At 33.3% G+C, this 17638-nt stretch overlaps 1 protein-coding gene across 1 annotated transcript; it reads right to left on the bottom strand.

The window, feature by feature from the left end:
• Positions 1–14005: 14005 nt before the first annotated feature.
• On the bottom strand, positions 14006–17029 carry LOC150035095 (uncharacterized). The gene is made up of 2 exons (XM_090315825.1): positions 15310–17029; positions 14006–15104 (listed from the first exon to the last, which is right to left on the bottom strand). The coding sequence occupies exons 1-2, from the start codon at positions 16136–16138 to the stop codon at positions 14872–14874; spliced, it is 1062 nt and encodes a 353-aa protein (XP_090171951.1). The 5' UTR covers positions 16139–17029; the 3' UTR covers positions 14006–14871.
• Between the last annotated feature and the right edge of the window lie 609 nt (positions 17030–17638).

The raw sequence follows: 17638 nt of genomic DNA, 5'->3' as shown, positions 1-17638 counted from the left end.
TTTGGTTTAATTTTGGTGTGGTGGGTGTTTTTTCATGAGTAATATGAAAACGGTGCACTAATATGGTTTTCTGAGATTTGACATTTAATTTCTCTTTGATTCATTAGTTAAATTTGAGCTTATAGGTGTGCTAAGAGTCTGTAATTTATTTGGAGTCATTAGAGTTGAAATTAAGTTGTAATTGAAGAAAGAAGTGAAGAAGGCCGAGTTGCAGAAAACTGATCGTGAGTTTCTGTCCAAGCAGCATTGCAACGTTGCTCATATTCGAGCAAGGATCGAGTTTTAACAAGTGTCAAGCAACGAGTTGAGCTGATTGAGCAACGAGTTTAAACTAGCCAACGATCGAGTTTTCTTCATCCAGTCGTTGAGGATCGAGTATCAAACGGTCCAGACGAGTTTGACCGGCTTGACGAGCATTGATCGAGCGAGGAAACGAGTTATGATCCGATTTGACGTTCGAGTGAGCAAGTTTTGAGCCGGTTCGACCGGTTCTTTTCTTGTCTAATCTGGTTCAGCTTCAAAAAGGTTTTGGCTGGTTCGGTTCAGCGGTTCACATCCGGTTCAAGCTGTTTGGGTCCAATTTGGAGCGGTTCGAGCGGTCCGAAAGAGTTTTGGAGCTATTTCTTGTTGGCTTTTGTAATAATTAGGCCTTTGTTTGCTTGAAAATGCCAAAACTAAAACCGTATCAGTATGTGTTTAATTATTTATACATATGATATATGTTATAATTAAATAAATCTTGTATATACATATAGTATACCATGTAGATTTAAAATCCCACCATACGAAGCATGTTACATGATTTGAAAGTATGTTATAAAATATAATATATAGTATGCATGTTTAGGGTTTCTTTTATTTAATATAAATGTTATATTAAATATTGAATGTCTTTGATGTATGTTGTGGATGTTTAGCATATCTAAAATTTTGTAAGCTGTTATAAAATTGAGTTAGAGATTTAAAATCCATAACAAAGAACAGTTGCATGCTCATGTAAGTTAACCACTCGTTTTAATAGTTAAAATAGATCGTTAAACTTATAAAACTCGGGTTACAAACTCAACCGGTATATAATCCTGTCGAAGGCTGGATGTATTTAAGTTGACGGTCTACGAAACACCTCCTACCTAGGGATTATGGCCAAATAATTGAGCGTTGTTAATCGATTTTATGAGCAATACGTGAGTGATGTGAGGTTTTAAAATTGGTTTATCACCTAGACATCGTAGGTTAAATCCAAATATAAACGTTATACTTGGATAAACACCTAGACTTAGGTTGTTTAATTATTCGAAACAAGCCTAAACGTATACCCTGTTTAATGTTAGAACACTTAGTGGGAGTTTAATAACATATATGATATACTATTAGAACACTTCAGTGAAAATCATATAACGTATATGATATGTTAAAACACTTCAATGGGAGATTAATAAACATATATATGATATGATTATTTTTAGCTCTCACGTCCCTAAAAGTTCACGATCGAAATTCATGTGGCACTTCGTGTCACTCTGGGAGTGATCTCCATTCGAAAAGTGTTTACATGAATCGAGATTTTGGTGAATGGGGGAAGTTGTTCACCTTAAAATCAAATGTGATGTTTTGATTTTAAATTTTCACGTTCTCAAGTTGTTCACACCGAAAGGTTCATGCGGCACTTCGTGTCACCCTGGGAGTTACCTCTATTCAGAACGTGTTTGCGTGGATTGATCATGGTGAATGAGGGGAGGCTGTTTAATGGAAAATCAAATATACGATATATTGATTATTCTCACGTCCTTACATAATTCCCATCGTGAGATCTGTGCAGCACTTCGTGTCACCCTGGGTGTAACCTCCATTCTGAAAGTGTTCGTCATGAAGAAACTCTTATTCAAGAGTACATACGAATGGAAGCGGATCTTTCCAATTCATTGTGACAAAATTACTGTATATACATTCAAAACATACTAATATGCATTCATAATGCTAAAGAGATCAAGAGATCAAGAGATCATACCAGATGGGGATTTCTTCTTCATAGAGAGTCTAAAACCCAACCGTTTACCTCGAACAATCACCACTCGGACATAAGAAAATGGAGAAGGCAACACCACTTAGAGTCCTCAGTATTCTTGGAGTGAGAATCCAAAGTGTGGGCTTTGTTCAGATTTGATAGAGGGAAGGAGGAAGAAAGACCGTACACAATGATCAAGCAAGTGGGAGATGAGGTCGTCTATCACATAGACAAGATGCTTGATCGTTTAGGTAAAGTATACAATCGTGTAGGAAAAAATAAGTGATCGTCTAAACGATCGTGTAGGAAAAGGTATGTAATCGTATAGGAAAAGGGAGAGCGGTCGTCCAAATGATCGCGTAGGAAAAACTAAGTGATCGTCTATAATCGTTTAGTAAATACCGGGAGCTAAACGATCGCTTAGGAAAAAGGTAAAAAATCGTTTAGATAATAACGCACGACGGTGTAATCAGTAAGCGATCGCTTAGCAATATCATATATGAAAGTGATCATACAGTCACTGTCGTATAGGCACTGATTTTCTAAACGACGACACTATCTTTTTCATAATGTCCATGCATACGAGCTCAACACACCGTCAGCTATTTATAATGCACTCATCCGTTATTTAGAACAGAATAGACGCCGTCCCATTTCCTTTATAACCTTCCAATGAATGTGATCTTATCATATTTATAACATATAAATTAATATCATATATTAATTATAATATTTTCCTTTACTAAATATAAATCATATTTATATCCAATTTCCTCCAAATTAATATATCTCATACATAAAGTTAATTATATCATATTTAATTAACTCGTCCAATTATATCATATATAATTGAACTCACTCTTGTCAATTTGAACATTTCAAACTGACTTAAAAACTGATTCTTAACTTGTATCCAAGCTACCAAGGGGACTTTATGAACCTATGCCTCAAAGCTCTAATGGTACGTGAATAGCTGACTAAACTCTTTAGTCACAATATCCACCATTCGTTAATTGCCAGACATTCCACTAAAGACCGACAGTTGAACTCTTCTTGCTATAGATATATTTCTTTGTCTATTGGATATAACCAATCATCAATACGATGACCCTTCACAGATGTTCATAATTACAGCAGGCCAATTTACTGTTTTGCCCCTATAATTACATCTTCCTTCTTAAGTACCAATAATCCCTCTAATGAACAATACAACATAGTTCTACCATGTGTGAACACCTCTCGGGTTATGAGAAGGTGTGTGACACCATATTGTTCAAGCTCCAGGATCAACCCTTAAGAGAGCAATCTATCTATTTATCCTTACTTTAGGGAAGGAGTGAACTTCATCTTGTGAAGCTGAGTTTCCAGCTCCCAAATTAGACGAATTCTCAAAATGGTAGGTTTTAGTCGGCGTTCTGGCCACTCGCACCCATGCAAATCAAAGGACCGCCCTCAATGGTAGGAGTTCCCAACTCACTCAGGATTGAGGTCATGTTACCTATGGCCATCCTAGTGAAGTGAAGTCTCAGTCATGAACGATGTTATATGACAAGACATTAACACTTCGAGGTCAAGTCTTCTACAAACTCTTTGTATAGGACGCCCCACCTCGCATGTCCACTACACGAATGATCAGGATCAGATCATCTATGACAAGTCACAACATTTGTAACAATTCCACAAAGCGGGCTACGTTCGTAGTGTTACCAGGATAAGGTTTTCCTCCTATATCCATATACTACATACCATTTTTTGTCACTTAAGACATGATCCACTTGTATGTCACTACATACATGCTTAAGTTACATAAAGACAACCAGGGATATTAAGTTTATTGGTCTGTGGTAAAAATAAAAACATCTAAATGTGCAAAGTCAAGTAGTGAAATAAATATCATTTATATTATACATCACAAGTGTTCGTACAAAGTTGTTTACAAACTACTGGACACGAAACTTTAGGGCACAAACCCCCACGTCATAGATCAAGACCAAAGTGAATGAGGAAAGTAGTTCATAGTAAGTGGGTGAAGGATATATGTCAACATATCCTATGGTCTCTTCTGTTGGTTTGAACCGTGGGATTTCTATGTTGGGCCTACTTGCCTTCTTTAAGTTGGTCTCGATAGTCGTCTAACGACGATTATCCCCTCGGAGGGTTTTAACATAGGATTCGAAACAACTCAAACTTTAGAAATGGATAGGAATTATAAATTCGATTTTAAAACTATACTTTCCAACTTTGGGAGCATCATTGGAGTCGACTTCTGAGGTATGAAAACAGAGGGTTACACTTACAGAATCACAAAAGTGTGAGTAATTTCTGACAAAAAACGTAGCTAAATGACTATCAAAATATGAATTATTCTGGAGATAGTATTTAGTCAAGAATGTCCTGCTGTAGTATCGTTGCAAAAAAATAATCTCGGGTATATTATTACTTTGCTAATACTTGATTGGGTTTAAAAAGAAATTCCTTGATAAAATTTATTTATAATTTTTCAGAATGATGAGTTCACTAGTACAATTATTGGCGTCTGTTAAACTGATTGGGGATAATTATGCAACTTGGAAATCAAACCTGAATACTATACTGGTGATAGGCGATTTATGATTCATTTTAATAGAGGATTGTCCTCCCATTCCTAGCTCAAATGCAAATCGAAATGTTCGGGATGTGTATGATAGATGGATCAGGGCGAATGATAAAGCCTGTGCCTATATTCTCACCAGCATGTCTGATGTCTTGGTGAAGAAACATGAGACTATAGATACTGCCAAAGAGGTTATGGAATCTCTACGCATGATGTTCGGACAACCATCCTTCTCCCTAAGGCATGATGCTATTAAATACGTTTACAACTACCGACTGAAAGAAGGGGTCTCTATTAGAGAACATGTCCTAGACATGATGGTCCATTTCATATAGCAGAAGTAAATGGGGTTATCATTGACAAAAAAAGTCAAGTCGGTTTTATTCTAGAATCTCTTCCGAAGAGTTTTCTGTAGTTCTGCATGAACGCGCTTATGAATAAAATAGAATACAGCTTGACTACTCTTCTGAATGAGCTACAAGCTTACCAGACAATGATGAGAGCTAAAGGTCTGGAACTGAAAATACACGTTACTACCGCTGAGAAGAGAGGAACGTCCTCTAAAAAGCCTGATGTTGCTTTCTCTTCACAGATTAAGAGTATTCCTGTTAAGAAGAATAAGAGGAAAGGGAAGAAGAAAATCGCTGGTAGAAACGGCAAAGCTAACGCTGTAGATAAAGGAAAGTATTTTCATTGCAATGAGAAAGGGCACTGGAAAAGGAACTACCCTCAGTACCTTGTTGAAAAGAGAACAGAGAAAGCAAAACAGACAAACTAGTTCCTGAAGATTGCTTACTGTCCTCAACATGACCAGTGGGAGATGTTGCTGCCTAAAGAATCTTATCAGCTTTTTGTAATAAGAGTTGGTTCATCTTATTGTAAAGTACAAATTATATAGATTTTTGTAAATGAAATATTTATTAGCGAAAGTTATGTTTGTTCTACTACATAGCAACGTCTGTTAAGAACCAACCTAGTTAAAAGCCATTTGCAAATATTTAGATATTTAAAACGGCTAGAAATCTATAAAGGCAAGTAGTTATTTAAACTAAGTGATAAGTTTAGAACACTTGAAAAAGTTAAGAGTGTATAAAACTTGTTAGGTAAAATGAAACCGAAATACTTCAATCGGATCAAAATATAGAACATTTGAGATTTCTAGGTCTATTTGATAGAACATAAAATCCAGTGAAAAACTATCTAAATTGCCTTAAATTGTTTTCTCAACATCATTCCAATTATTGGAATAGTGTTCGAGATCACCATGTATTACTTGTTTCCATAAAAGCTTGCATAAATCAATAAAGAGTTTTGAACTGACATTGTAAACAAAAGTTGTTTAGACAGGTCAGATGCATCTTACTCAAAGAGTTGAGAGTACCTCGATGTAGTAGGAGTAGCCATTATTGAGAAACAAGTGTTGTGAAAATAAGATGCATTCCTCATATAGTTTAATAAGAAGTCTATTGTACATTAACATGTTTACAACAATCTCTTGACTAAAGTGTTTGAGAATCTCCTAGTAAGACTAGGAATACCAGGTATATAACCTAGGGCAAGTGGAAGAAAAACTGGGTATGAGATACCGAATGGTAAACCATGGGTATGTGATGCCCTAGTTTATCGTATTTCTCTGTAAAACTTAGAAACTCAGTATTATATATTTAGATATATAAGTTAACACTGGAGTTTTAGTCTAAGTGAGAGTTTGTTGGGTTTTATGTCATAAAACTCGTGGTTTGCAAACAATAAAACTTATTCTGAAATTTCAATAAGTTGTTATTGAATATATGAATTGTTTATTTCGTTTTAAAAATAAATCCAATAAACTAAAAGATCCATGACTATTACATGAGCACTTGAACTTTATGTGGAGACATAAAAGTGAATCAGGTTTGAGTAAATAGTTAAAATAATCTATAATATATGAATAAGGTTAGGTGTCTTATTCTGGCAACACTATTGGATGCAATTCACTCTGTAGTTGTTACAAGGAGTTGTAAAGTGCTACAGACAATGTGATCCTAATTCATACATGTTATGACATGAGAAGCGAGAGCATCCTGTGAAATAGTTTTGTATAAGATCGGACCACGAAATCAGTCACTCTTATTTTATAACGTTGTTTACTATTTAAGATTGACTATTTCAAAGCGATGACTATTTCAAAGCAGAGAAAGCAAAACTAGGTATGGGATACCGAATGGTAACCCATGGGTATGTGATGCCCTAGTTTATTGTATTTCTCTGTAAAATACAGAAACTCAGTATTATATATTTGGATATATAAGTTACCACTGGAGTTTTAGTCCAAGTGGGAGTTTGTTGGATTTTATGCCTTAAAACTCGTGGTTTGTAAACAATAAAACCTATTCTGAAAATTCAATAAGTTGTTATTGAATATATGAATTGTTTATTTCGTTTTAGAAATAAATCCAATAAACTTAAATATCCATGACTATTATATGAGTACTTGAACTTTATGTGGAGACATAAAAGTGGATCAAGTTCGAGTAAATAGTCAAAATGATCTATAGTATATGAATAAGGTTGGGTCCTTATTCTTGTAACACTATTGGATGCAACATACTCTGTTGTTGTTACAAGGAGTTGTAAAGTGCTACAAACGATGTGATCCTAATTCGTACATGTTATGACATGAAGAGCGGGAGCATCATGTGCAATGAGTTTGTACAAGATCGGACCACGAAATCAGTCACTCTTACTTTATAACATTGTTTACTATTTGAAACTGACTATTTCAAAGTGATAACCTAGGTAACTTGACTTTAATTCTGAGCTAACTATAAACTTTTGTTTATTCGGGATTATCCTTAGATTTGCATAGGTGAGGGTAGGCTCCACAGCACCGCCTTAATAAACCTCTATTTTAGAGGTAAGAACGGGTAGATAGTTAGGGACATAGGGTGTAAGATGAAATTCACTCCTACCCGCTTTCCGGGATTACCAATTGTTCATTAGAGGATCAATGGGACTTAAGGAACAAGAAGTAATCTCAGGGGTAAAACAAACATTTGACCCAGCCGTTATTACGAATAACCTGTGACGGGTTAACTTACTAATCATGGTTATATCGAGTGGACATAATATATCTACAATGAGGGGAGTGCAACAATGGGCTTTAGTGGAGTGACCCATTAGTTAACGAATGGGGGTCAATTCCGTGTCAAGAGTTTAGCCAATTAATCTCGAATTGTTGAAGCCCATGATCTGTAGGTCCACGAGGTCCCCCTACTAGCTCGTAAATGGATTGGCCTTAAAGTAGCGTGATAAGTTAATTGAAACGTTCAAAGTAGAATTAAGGAATTAATAATTATATGTGATATAATTACACGTTTAATTTTAGAATTAAACGAAATTAGAGAATCAATTAATATTTAAATATGATTTAAATATTAAATTCATGAATAGGGGGATTCATGAGGTGGAATTTGTGTAAAATTAATTTAATATTTGATATTAAATTAATTAGAATTAATTAAAATATTTATTTAATTATTTATTATTAATTTATTATAAAATTAATTAATGAATTAATTTTGTAAAATTAATAATTTTCAATTTGTGAAAACAAAATTGATTTTGGAAATCAATTTGAAAATCAAAAGATTGAAAACTTGAAAATGGGAAAAGTGGGAGAACTCCACTTTCTCCATATACTAGCTCACTCATTTCCCATCATTGCTTGAGCCAATCTTCAAAGCATGAGCTACTCTTCATGCAACTATCTTCTTTGCACAATGATCTTGCAATAAATAGGGAAGATTGGGTCGAGAATCGAGCATGCAATCTGAAGCACTTGAGAGGTTTTTGCTGAAAAACTTGAGGGTGAAGAAGGTGTTCTTCCAAGGTGCTGCAGAGTGCTTCTTCTCCAAATTTCCTTTATTCAATCTTATTTTGAATCCCACAACTCAATCCAAGGCTTCAAGAGAATAGTTGGGAAGAACTTGAGGTGGTTCACGAGAAGATTTGCAGCTAAATTCGAGTTTCAAGAGGTTTTTTCAAATGTATGTCTTGAAACCCTCTTATTATTGTATGAGCATGGTTTATTTATAGCTAAAATCAATTAATTAGAATGCTTATTGATCCTTGTTGCTTCTGCTGCAAGTTGATATAATCCAACATGATTATACCAATTTTCATTACGTTTTGACAAACGTGGCCTAAATCAAATGGTGAATCGAATCAAACCTGCCTTGAGTTGGACAAAATAAAAAAGTATTGATTTTTATCCCAACTTTCTCATTAATGAAAAAAAAAAGACATTTTTAATCGATTGTGAATAATATATTAATCACCACTATAAAAGTTGGTGACTCGATTCTCCACTTTATAATTATTGAATTAAAAGATATTGAACTCAAAATAAATATATAAATAAATATAAGTAATTATAATGGTAAATATAGTAAAAATGTCAATTTAAACATAATTGTTTATTCATAGGAAAAGTATCTATCACTATTATTGCTATCAATGATATGAATGTAATGGTTCCATATGTTTATTTTTAGGATAGAAGTTATCACTGATGCTTTAGGGAATATGTTGACAGTTCATTGATAGTTTGTTGATGGATTTGTCTATCAACAAACTATCACTAATGGATGCTATCATTGATGCTAATTTAGTTTCCTGTACTGTGATTTGATTATTGTTTATTCATAGGAAAAGTATCTATCACTATTATTATTATCAATGATATGAATGTAATGGTTCCACATGTTTGTTTTTAGGATAGAAGTTATCGCTGATGCTTTAGGGAATATGTTGACAGTTTATTGATAGTTTGTTGATGGATTTATCTATCAACAAACTATCACTGATGGATGCTATCATTGATGCTAATTTAGTTCTCTGTACTGTAATTTAATGATTGTTTATTCATAGGAAAAGTATCTAGTACTATTATTGCTATCAATGATATGAATGTAATGGTTCCACATGTTCGTTTTTAGGATAAATGGAGAAAGGAAATAGAAAAACATTGAAAGGATCAACATCTGGGAAAAAACACAAGAAGATCAAGGTCACAATCTAATGATATTTTATAAATTTATATAGATTTGTGGTTGCTTTTTTCTTACATTTATGTTATTGTTATATATACAGGAAAATGTATTAATTATTCCAGAAAGTGAATGGACAAATCCATTAAAAGTTAGCTCCTTCATAAGTTTAGATGTCCTATCTAACATAGAAAAATTAGATGAGCCATCACTCCAACTATTTAGAGAAGGTCCTTTTGGGCACTTCTTATATATGAAAATGAAAAGGATGCCCAACCAACTCATATCACACCTTATTAGAAGGAAATGCACAACTACCAAGCAAAATATACTGGCCTTTAATTTAGAAGGACATATTTCAGAATTTGGCCTCGAGGATTTTTGTTTAATAACAGGTTTAAATTGTGATGATTACCTTATAGATGGTATCTATAGTGAACAGGAATCTTTTTCAAGACAAATAAAAAATTATAAGAAGAGAGCTCCAACCTACTTTTAATTTGTTAGGTTCTGATGCCAACATACCCATTGATATAAAGGTCAAACTTGCACATTTATATTTTCTAGAAAGCTTCCTAATTCCTACACAAGGACATAACAAAGTAAGTTGGAAGCATCTAAAAATGTTGGATGACGAAGAAAGGTTTAGATCTTATCCATGGGGTAGGGTTTCCTTTGAACTAACTATAGAGTTTTTTAAGAAGGCTGTCATCAATAAGCCATCTTCCATTTTTCTCCAAGGATTTCTACTAGCTTTGGTATATTAGGTTTTTGAAATTATACCAAGATTATCCAACCCCACTATTGGATTTGCACGAAGAATAAAGAGCGATGGACCTAGACTTACTCAATGGGAGTCTCAAGAACCTAATGATTGGCAACACATCAACAACAATATTTTCAAAGCCACTGGTGTAAATCTTTTATCACTGGTATTTCCTTTATTTATATATATTATTAGCATGCTATCAAATGATAGAAACTATAACTGATGTTTCAACTTTTATGACATAGAAGATACCACTATCAGTGATAGCTTCTATTAGTCATTTGGAACTATTGTGATATCTCCTATCATTGATAGCATGTTATTATAGATAGAAGCAATCAGTGATAGCTTGAAATCAGTGATTGTTTCTATAAATTAGCTGTATCACTAACATCTTTATTAAACTTTCAGTTTACTGTTGCTTCATTTGTTCCAATTGAACAAGAATTGCAATCCAATTATTATGCCTATTTTGCGGAGGTGGAAACCAGGGAGATGGATATTGAAAAAGAAAAAGAAGGAAAACAAATGTCAACCGAGAGAAGAATTGCATCATTACAGGAGGCAATTGAAGAATTAAAAAGAGAACAAGAACATATTAAGAAGAACATCAATGAAAAGCACAAGGAGATTCTTATATATTGGGCCACATAAAAGAAGCTATCGGTGATAAACTTCCACAAAAAGAAGAAGATGGTGAAAAGTAATCTCAAGAATCTCTTGAGAAGAACAAAGCGCCATCATCTAGTTTGGAGCTTTTAGATGCAAGTTTGGAAGTTCGAGAGGTAAAACTTGTAATTTTCTTTTTCTGTAAGGAAGTACAATAACAAAAATGATATATGCATGTAGGCTGAAGTTGACACTGCTAAGGACAAGGAGGCTCAAGATGATCAAGAGAATGACCAACAAGAACAATTGTATGATGATCCTGAAGATGAAGAGGAAGATCGAGAAGAAAAAGATAAAGAAGATATGACGAAAAATAATGTAAGTATTGATTGATTGATGATCTTAATTATAACATTAGCATGAGAATGTAAGTATTGATTGATTGATGATCTTAATTATAACATTAGTATGCTATCAGTGATATCTGAAATCATTGATAACCAACTATCAGTGATAACATACTATCATTGATAGTTTGTTATCAGTGATAGTATAAATAATAGGAAGCTTTATTTACTGGACTGATATTGATAGCACATCGATGCCATGTTATATTTGATTCCATGATTTCAGGTGATTGAAAAGACTTTTAAAAAGAGTCCAAAAAAATATCGACCAAAGGTTGTCATCGAAAATATAGAGGACAACAAGAGACCAAAAAGACAAGCAAAACCAACCAAGAAAATTTTGGAGAACGCAAAGAAACAAAAGAAAGACAAAAAAAAGGTCTCTCCAAATGTGTCTACCAAGGTGTCTCCAAGTAAAGCTACAAGGCAGTCTCCAAGGTAGAATGACGACGCTCCAAGCTTTGATTTCAAAATATCACAACTTTGATTGACAATAGATAGGCTTGTTTATTGACAATAGACTTCTGTTTGACAATAGTTTGGAAATTATTTTGACAATATACAGTGATTGTTATGATTTTGGAAATTACATTGTTATTTTACAAGATCAATGATAGTTATATTGAATCAATATGAATCTTTCATAAATGTGATTGATATAGTTGCAACTTTCAATTTATTTTAGAGGTTGTTTGGTTGGAGGGAAAAGAGGGCAATCGTATAGTATAAATGTGATTGATTCATAAATGTGACACCGACGATACTCTCTAGAGCGACACCAGCGATGGAAGATATCAGTGATATAGTTCAATTATTTTCATGTCATCAATGATGGAAGATATTAGTGATAGAAACTATCATTGATAGATCATATAATAAGTCAGAAACAAGAAACCTGGATTTTTTTCTTCTAACTTCATCAAAAACTTTGGAATCAAAGCAAATGATTCACGTGCATCGCCTTTCAAAGACTTCATTATTTGCTCTTTTGCCCTTCATGCTTTATAATAGCTAATTGTTACTCCTCTAGAGCGACACTGATTCATAAATGTGATTGATATAGTTGCAACTTCGTATAGTATTTTGTTACTAGCGAGATCCTCTAGAGCGACACTGGCAAGATCCTCTAGAGCGACACCAGCGATACCCTCTAGAGCAACACCAGCGATGGAAGATATCAGTGATATAGTTCCATTATTTTCATGTTATCAGTTATGGAAGATATCAGTGATAGACTCCAATCAGTGATAGAAGTTATCATTGATAGATCATATAATAAGTCAGAAACAAGAAACCTGGATTCTTTTCTTCTAACTTCATAAAAAACTTTAGAATCAAAGCATATGATTCACGTGCATCGCCTTTCAAAGACTTCATTATTTGCTCTTTTGCCCTCCATGCTTTATAATAGCTAATAGTTACTCCTCTAGAGCGACACTGATTCATAAATGTGATCGATATAGTTGCAACTTCGTATAGTATTTTGTTACTAGCGAGATCCTCTAGAGCGACACTGGCGAGATCCTTTAGAGCGACACCAGTGATACCCTCTAGAGCGACACCAGCGACACTAGCGATACCCTCTAGAGCGACACCAACGATACCCTCTAGAGCGACACTAGTGATACCCTTTAGAGCGATACCAAGCTTTTCCTGTGAAATTCTTGGCGATACTCACCTCAATTCCTAGCGAGATTTCCCCCGAGAGTGATATCCTCCTTATAAAATCCTCTAAGCACAAGCTGCACAACTTCTATCACTAATAGTATGGTATCAGTAATGCTATACGATCGTGTAGCATTTGGTTGGCGATTCTATCAGTGATAAAATCTATCATTGATGGATCTTTTACAAAAATGCTTATCTACTGTCAGTGATAGAATCTATCACTTCATTGTATTAATTGCTGACATAAGCTATTAAAGATAGCTTGATATCATTTCTTTTAATTGTTATGGCTAAAAGAAAACGAAAGCTTCATAAATAAAAGCATCATATTGACTAAATAATGGATATATCAACAACAAAGTCTGTTCCACTAACAAAACATTAGTAACAAGGTCTCTAATATATTTATGACAAACATCAATAACAAATTGTCTCACTATCTAATGGTTAAATTGACGATGACAAGCAAAAACTACAATCTAATTGACAAATTGGTGAAAAACATCGACTGTCTCACTATCATTGATAAATTGATGACAAACATCAATTACAAAACAAGCTTCTTCATTACAAACATCAATTACAAATCAAGCTTCTTCATTAAACAACTGGTAGAAATTTGCATGTCCTACAATTATGGCCACGACGATGACATCGACTGCACTTCGAGCTCCTTTTCTTTTCACCAATTGATAGTATTCTTTGTTTACGTGGTCGTCCAGCCGGACGTTTAACTATTGGATGTAATACATTCACACCAACATCGATAGATCTCCAATCAGAATGATTTCCAATAGGATAAACTGATCCTTTATAGGTTGATAATAATGTATTGCAAAAATAGTAGTCTGACACAAAAGTATATATATCTAAATTTAGCCCACGAATAACAGCACAAGCATGAGCACATGGAATCTCCACCAAATCCCAAACACGACAACTGCATGATTTATAGGCCAAATTTACCAAATAGTGATTGTCCCCATCAACTACTTTATATTCTTCATTGTTAATAGTATCAACCTGAAAATAAAACAGTCAACAAAATATAATCAACTAGGTGAACTAATGGAATGTCAATGAAAACTAAAATATAAACGAAATTGTAAGTGATATTATCCCTACCCGATTAAATATTTTCAAGCTATCAGTGAAAACAAAAAATATCAGTGAAAATAAAAAGAAGCTATCACTGATAACATGTTATTAATGATATTTTCTAATAGTTAAGGTATTTGTACCTTGAAGCTTCTTGACTGATTGTGTTTCTCTCGCAACTCAGACTCTGCCCAACTAGTCAAAACAGTCTTCATGGATAATGTTGATTGACCTTTTTCATAGAACCAATTTTGAAGTATTTCTCTAATATAATCAAGTAATGATGCAACGGGGAACTCCCTAGGCTCTTTCAAAATATTATTCAAGCACTCTGAAATATTAGTAGTCATCATATTATACCTTCTTCTTCTAGAATGTGCACGTGTCCACTTCTCAAAACCAACTTTACTGAGATATTCTCGAATTGTAAGATATATTGATTCCATCCATTTCATATAAAACTCGAACTTATCAATTGTTTAAGCTTTTGCACAACTATAATATATGTTATCAATCAAAGAATCCTTATAAATCAATTTCATATTTTGCAAAAGGTGTCGTAGACAAACACAATACTCAACATTTGAAAAAACATTCATAACACCTTTCGGAATGCTAAAATGCCTATCAGAAATAATGACTAATCCTTCTCGTTCACCAAAACTTTTCTTTAAATTCTCAAAAAACCATCTTCAGGATGCATCATTTTCAAAGTCAACAATACTAAAAGCAAGAGGAAAAATCTGATTGTTACCGTCAATTTTTGAAGCCATCAAAAGAGTCCCGACATATTTACATTTCAAGAACGTCCCATCAACTGATATATTAGGCCTACAATGCTTCCAACCCTCAATTGATGCTCTAATAGCCATATAACAATACTTAAAAGGCCCATTTATGTCAGCTTCATAGGCATTAAATGTACCTAAAAGGAGAAAATAAATAGTTAAGCCAGATTACAAAAGGTATATAATTGATTGATGCCTACCACCAATAGCTTCTATCACTGGTTGCAGTCCATCACCAATAGCTTCCATTATTTTCATGTTATCAGTGATGGAAGATATTATCTTCAATCAGTGATAGAAGCTATCATTGATAAATCATATAATAAGTCAGAAACAAGAAACCTGGATTTTTTTCTTCTAACTTCATCAAAAACTTTGGAATCAAAGCATATGATTCACGTGCATCGCCTTTCAAAGACTTCATTATTTGCTCTTTTGCCCTCCATGCTTTATAATAGCTAATAGTTACTCCAAATTCCTTACGGACTTTATTCACAATATCACTAGGAGTTGAGGTATGAGAAGAACTAAATCTAAAATCATTTCTCAAACATTCAGCTATTAAGGACGAAAAAGCTTGCCTATGACAAGTTTGAATACTTTTTATAAAACAATCATGAATATTAATAAACTTCCTAAGCATCCACAAAACACTCCGCTTGTAACGGGATGCCCTCACATACCACTGACAACCATTTTGAACACATCGAAACACAATTGCTCTTGAATTTGACGTTATAGTCTTAAATTCAAAATTCTTCTTAACCGCTATCAAGTAAAAATAATTTGATAAAATCTCTTTACTAACAAACTCATTTTTTTCTTTCAAATCACGAGTAATATGTATATCCATAATCACTTGGAAATCACCATCATCAATCATAGGCTTAGAAGAAGGAACAGTAGACAAATAATTCTCAGCTCCACTAGAAACAACATTAGAAGACACTTCCAAACATGAACTACTGGCATGAGCAACCAAAGGATGTCGTGTATTGTGTTCCTTAACTAAAGCCAAAAACCAAGCTATATCCTTATCTTCACGGATTTGAACTACATTTTGAACCTCATTCATAACAAAATCTAATAAAACTGAAAGTTCTATAGAAGAAGTAGACACATCCAAACAAATCTCCTTAACTATTACCCCCATAAAATCTTCAAAAACCATTCTATCATCTACTAAAACTCCAGTAGATTTGTAATTCACATAACAATATTTTTCATTTCATATTCCACTATGAAAAACAACTATTGAAATAACCATGTTTTAAAATTCCTGCAAAAGTAAAACAAAAACTATTGAATAACAATATCAATAAGTTCTAATAGCTATCAAAAGCAAATATAAATCTATCAATATCATTGATACCAATCTAAAACTAGGCATGTCTTTCAATGGATATCAATAAAAAATGATAGCAATCACACATTCTATCAGTGATAAACATTATCAATGATAGCCACTGATATCTTCCAATACACTGATAGACATTATCAATGACAAACACAAAGTCAATGTAGCTGTAATGTCAAACCTAAAAATATCAAACATCAAAATACACTGATATGTTTATAGAAAGAATATACAGTATCAAATGAAATAGTGAAGAATGCAAGCCCTAACTTAATTAATCAATCAAAACTCAAAATATCAACGCAATGAACAAAGCAAAATTTCATGAAAGCACACAAACTCTGCTCCCAATCCATTATGTTCACAGTGAGCTGAAGAAATCATTAGGTTCTTGAGAAAAAGAGAAAGAAAAGACTAAATGACCAGAAACTATTTAGGAAAAATTGAAAAACAGAATCGAAAAAACAAGAACGAACGCTAAAAGAAAAAAAAAAACTCCCAATCAAAGATGAAATCGAAAAAAGAAAAATGAACTCACGAATCGGAATTGATCGAAGTATCACGGAGCTTCATGAATTGGAATTGATCAAAGTATCATGGAGCTTCACGAATGGGATTTCATGGAGACTGTGAAAAAAAAGGAAAGAACGGCAAAAAGGAAAGCAAAAAGTATCACGGAGCTTCATTGATTTGATTTCATGGAGACGATAGATATAATCAATGTGAAAGAAGAAGAAGGTCACAAACGACAATGTTCAAAGGAGGTGACGAACGAGAAAAAGGAAAGTTAATAAAGGGAAAGAGAGGGTAAATTTGGAATTTTGAAAAAAAGGAAAGGTTGACCGGTCAATGTTTGCTATAATAGCAAATATTAAAAATGTGGTATATATAATCACATTTTTTCCCCTTTTGTATTATTCAATGCAAATTTCCTAAAATTAAAGAGATATAGGCTTCAACCATAAAATTGTATAAATGATTTAATTATAATGTCTAGTATTAAATATGATAGTGAATCAAGGACTACAATTGAATATATCAATAGATCAGTCATTGACATATAACTACATAAGATACACATCATTATCTCAACAAATGCTAATATTTTTAAAAATCAATTGGAAAAAAGTTACCAACTATAAACATATAATTGATTTCAAACTTAATCTTTTGACATAACTTTAATCTTTTGACATAACTTTCTATAATATCTTATCTTAAGACGAGAAAGAACATAATATATTATATAAAAAAAACTGGAACATCCTCATCTTTTCATCCACAGATAAAAAAGAGTTTTAATATGACAATAAG

This window comes from Benincasa hispida, chromosome 7 (genome assembly GCF_027475165.1).
Source record: "Benincasa hispida cultivar pf3 chromosome 7, pf3_genome.v1.1, whole genome shotgun sequence".
Taxonomy (NCBI): domain Eukaryota; kingdom Viridiplantae; phylum Streptophyta; class Magnoliopsida; order Cucurbitales; family Cucurbitaceae; genus Benincasa; species Benincasa hispida.
The sequence above is the reverse complement of the archived record's forward strand: the minus strand, read 5'-3'. Positions and strand labels throughout refer to the sequence as shown.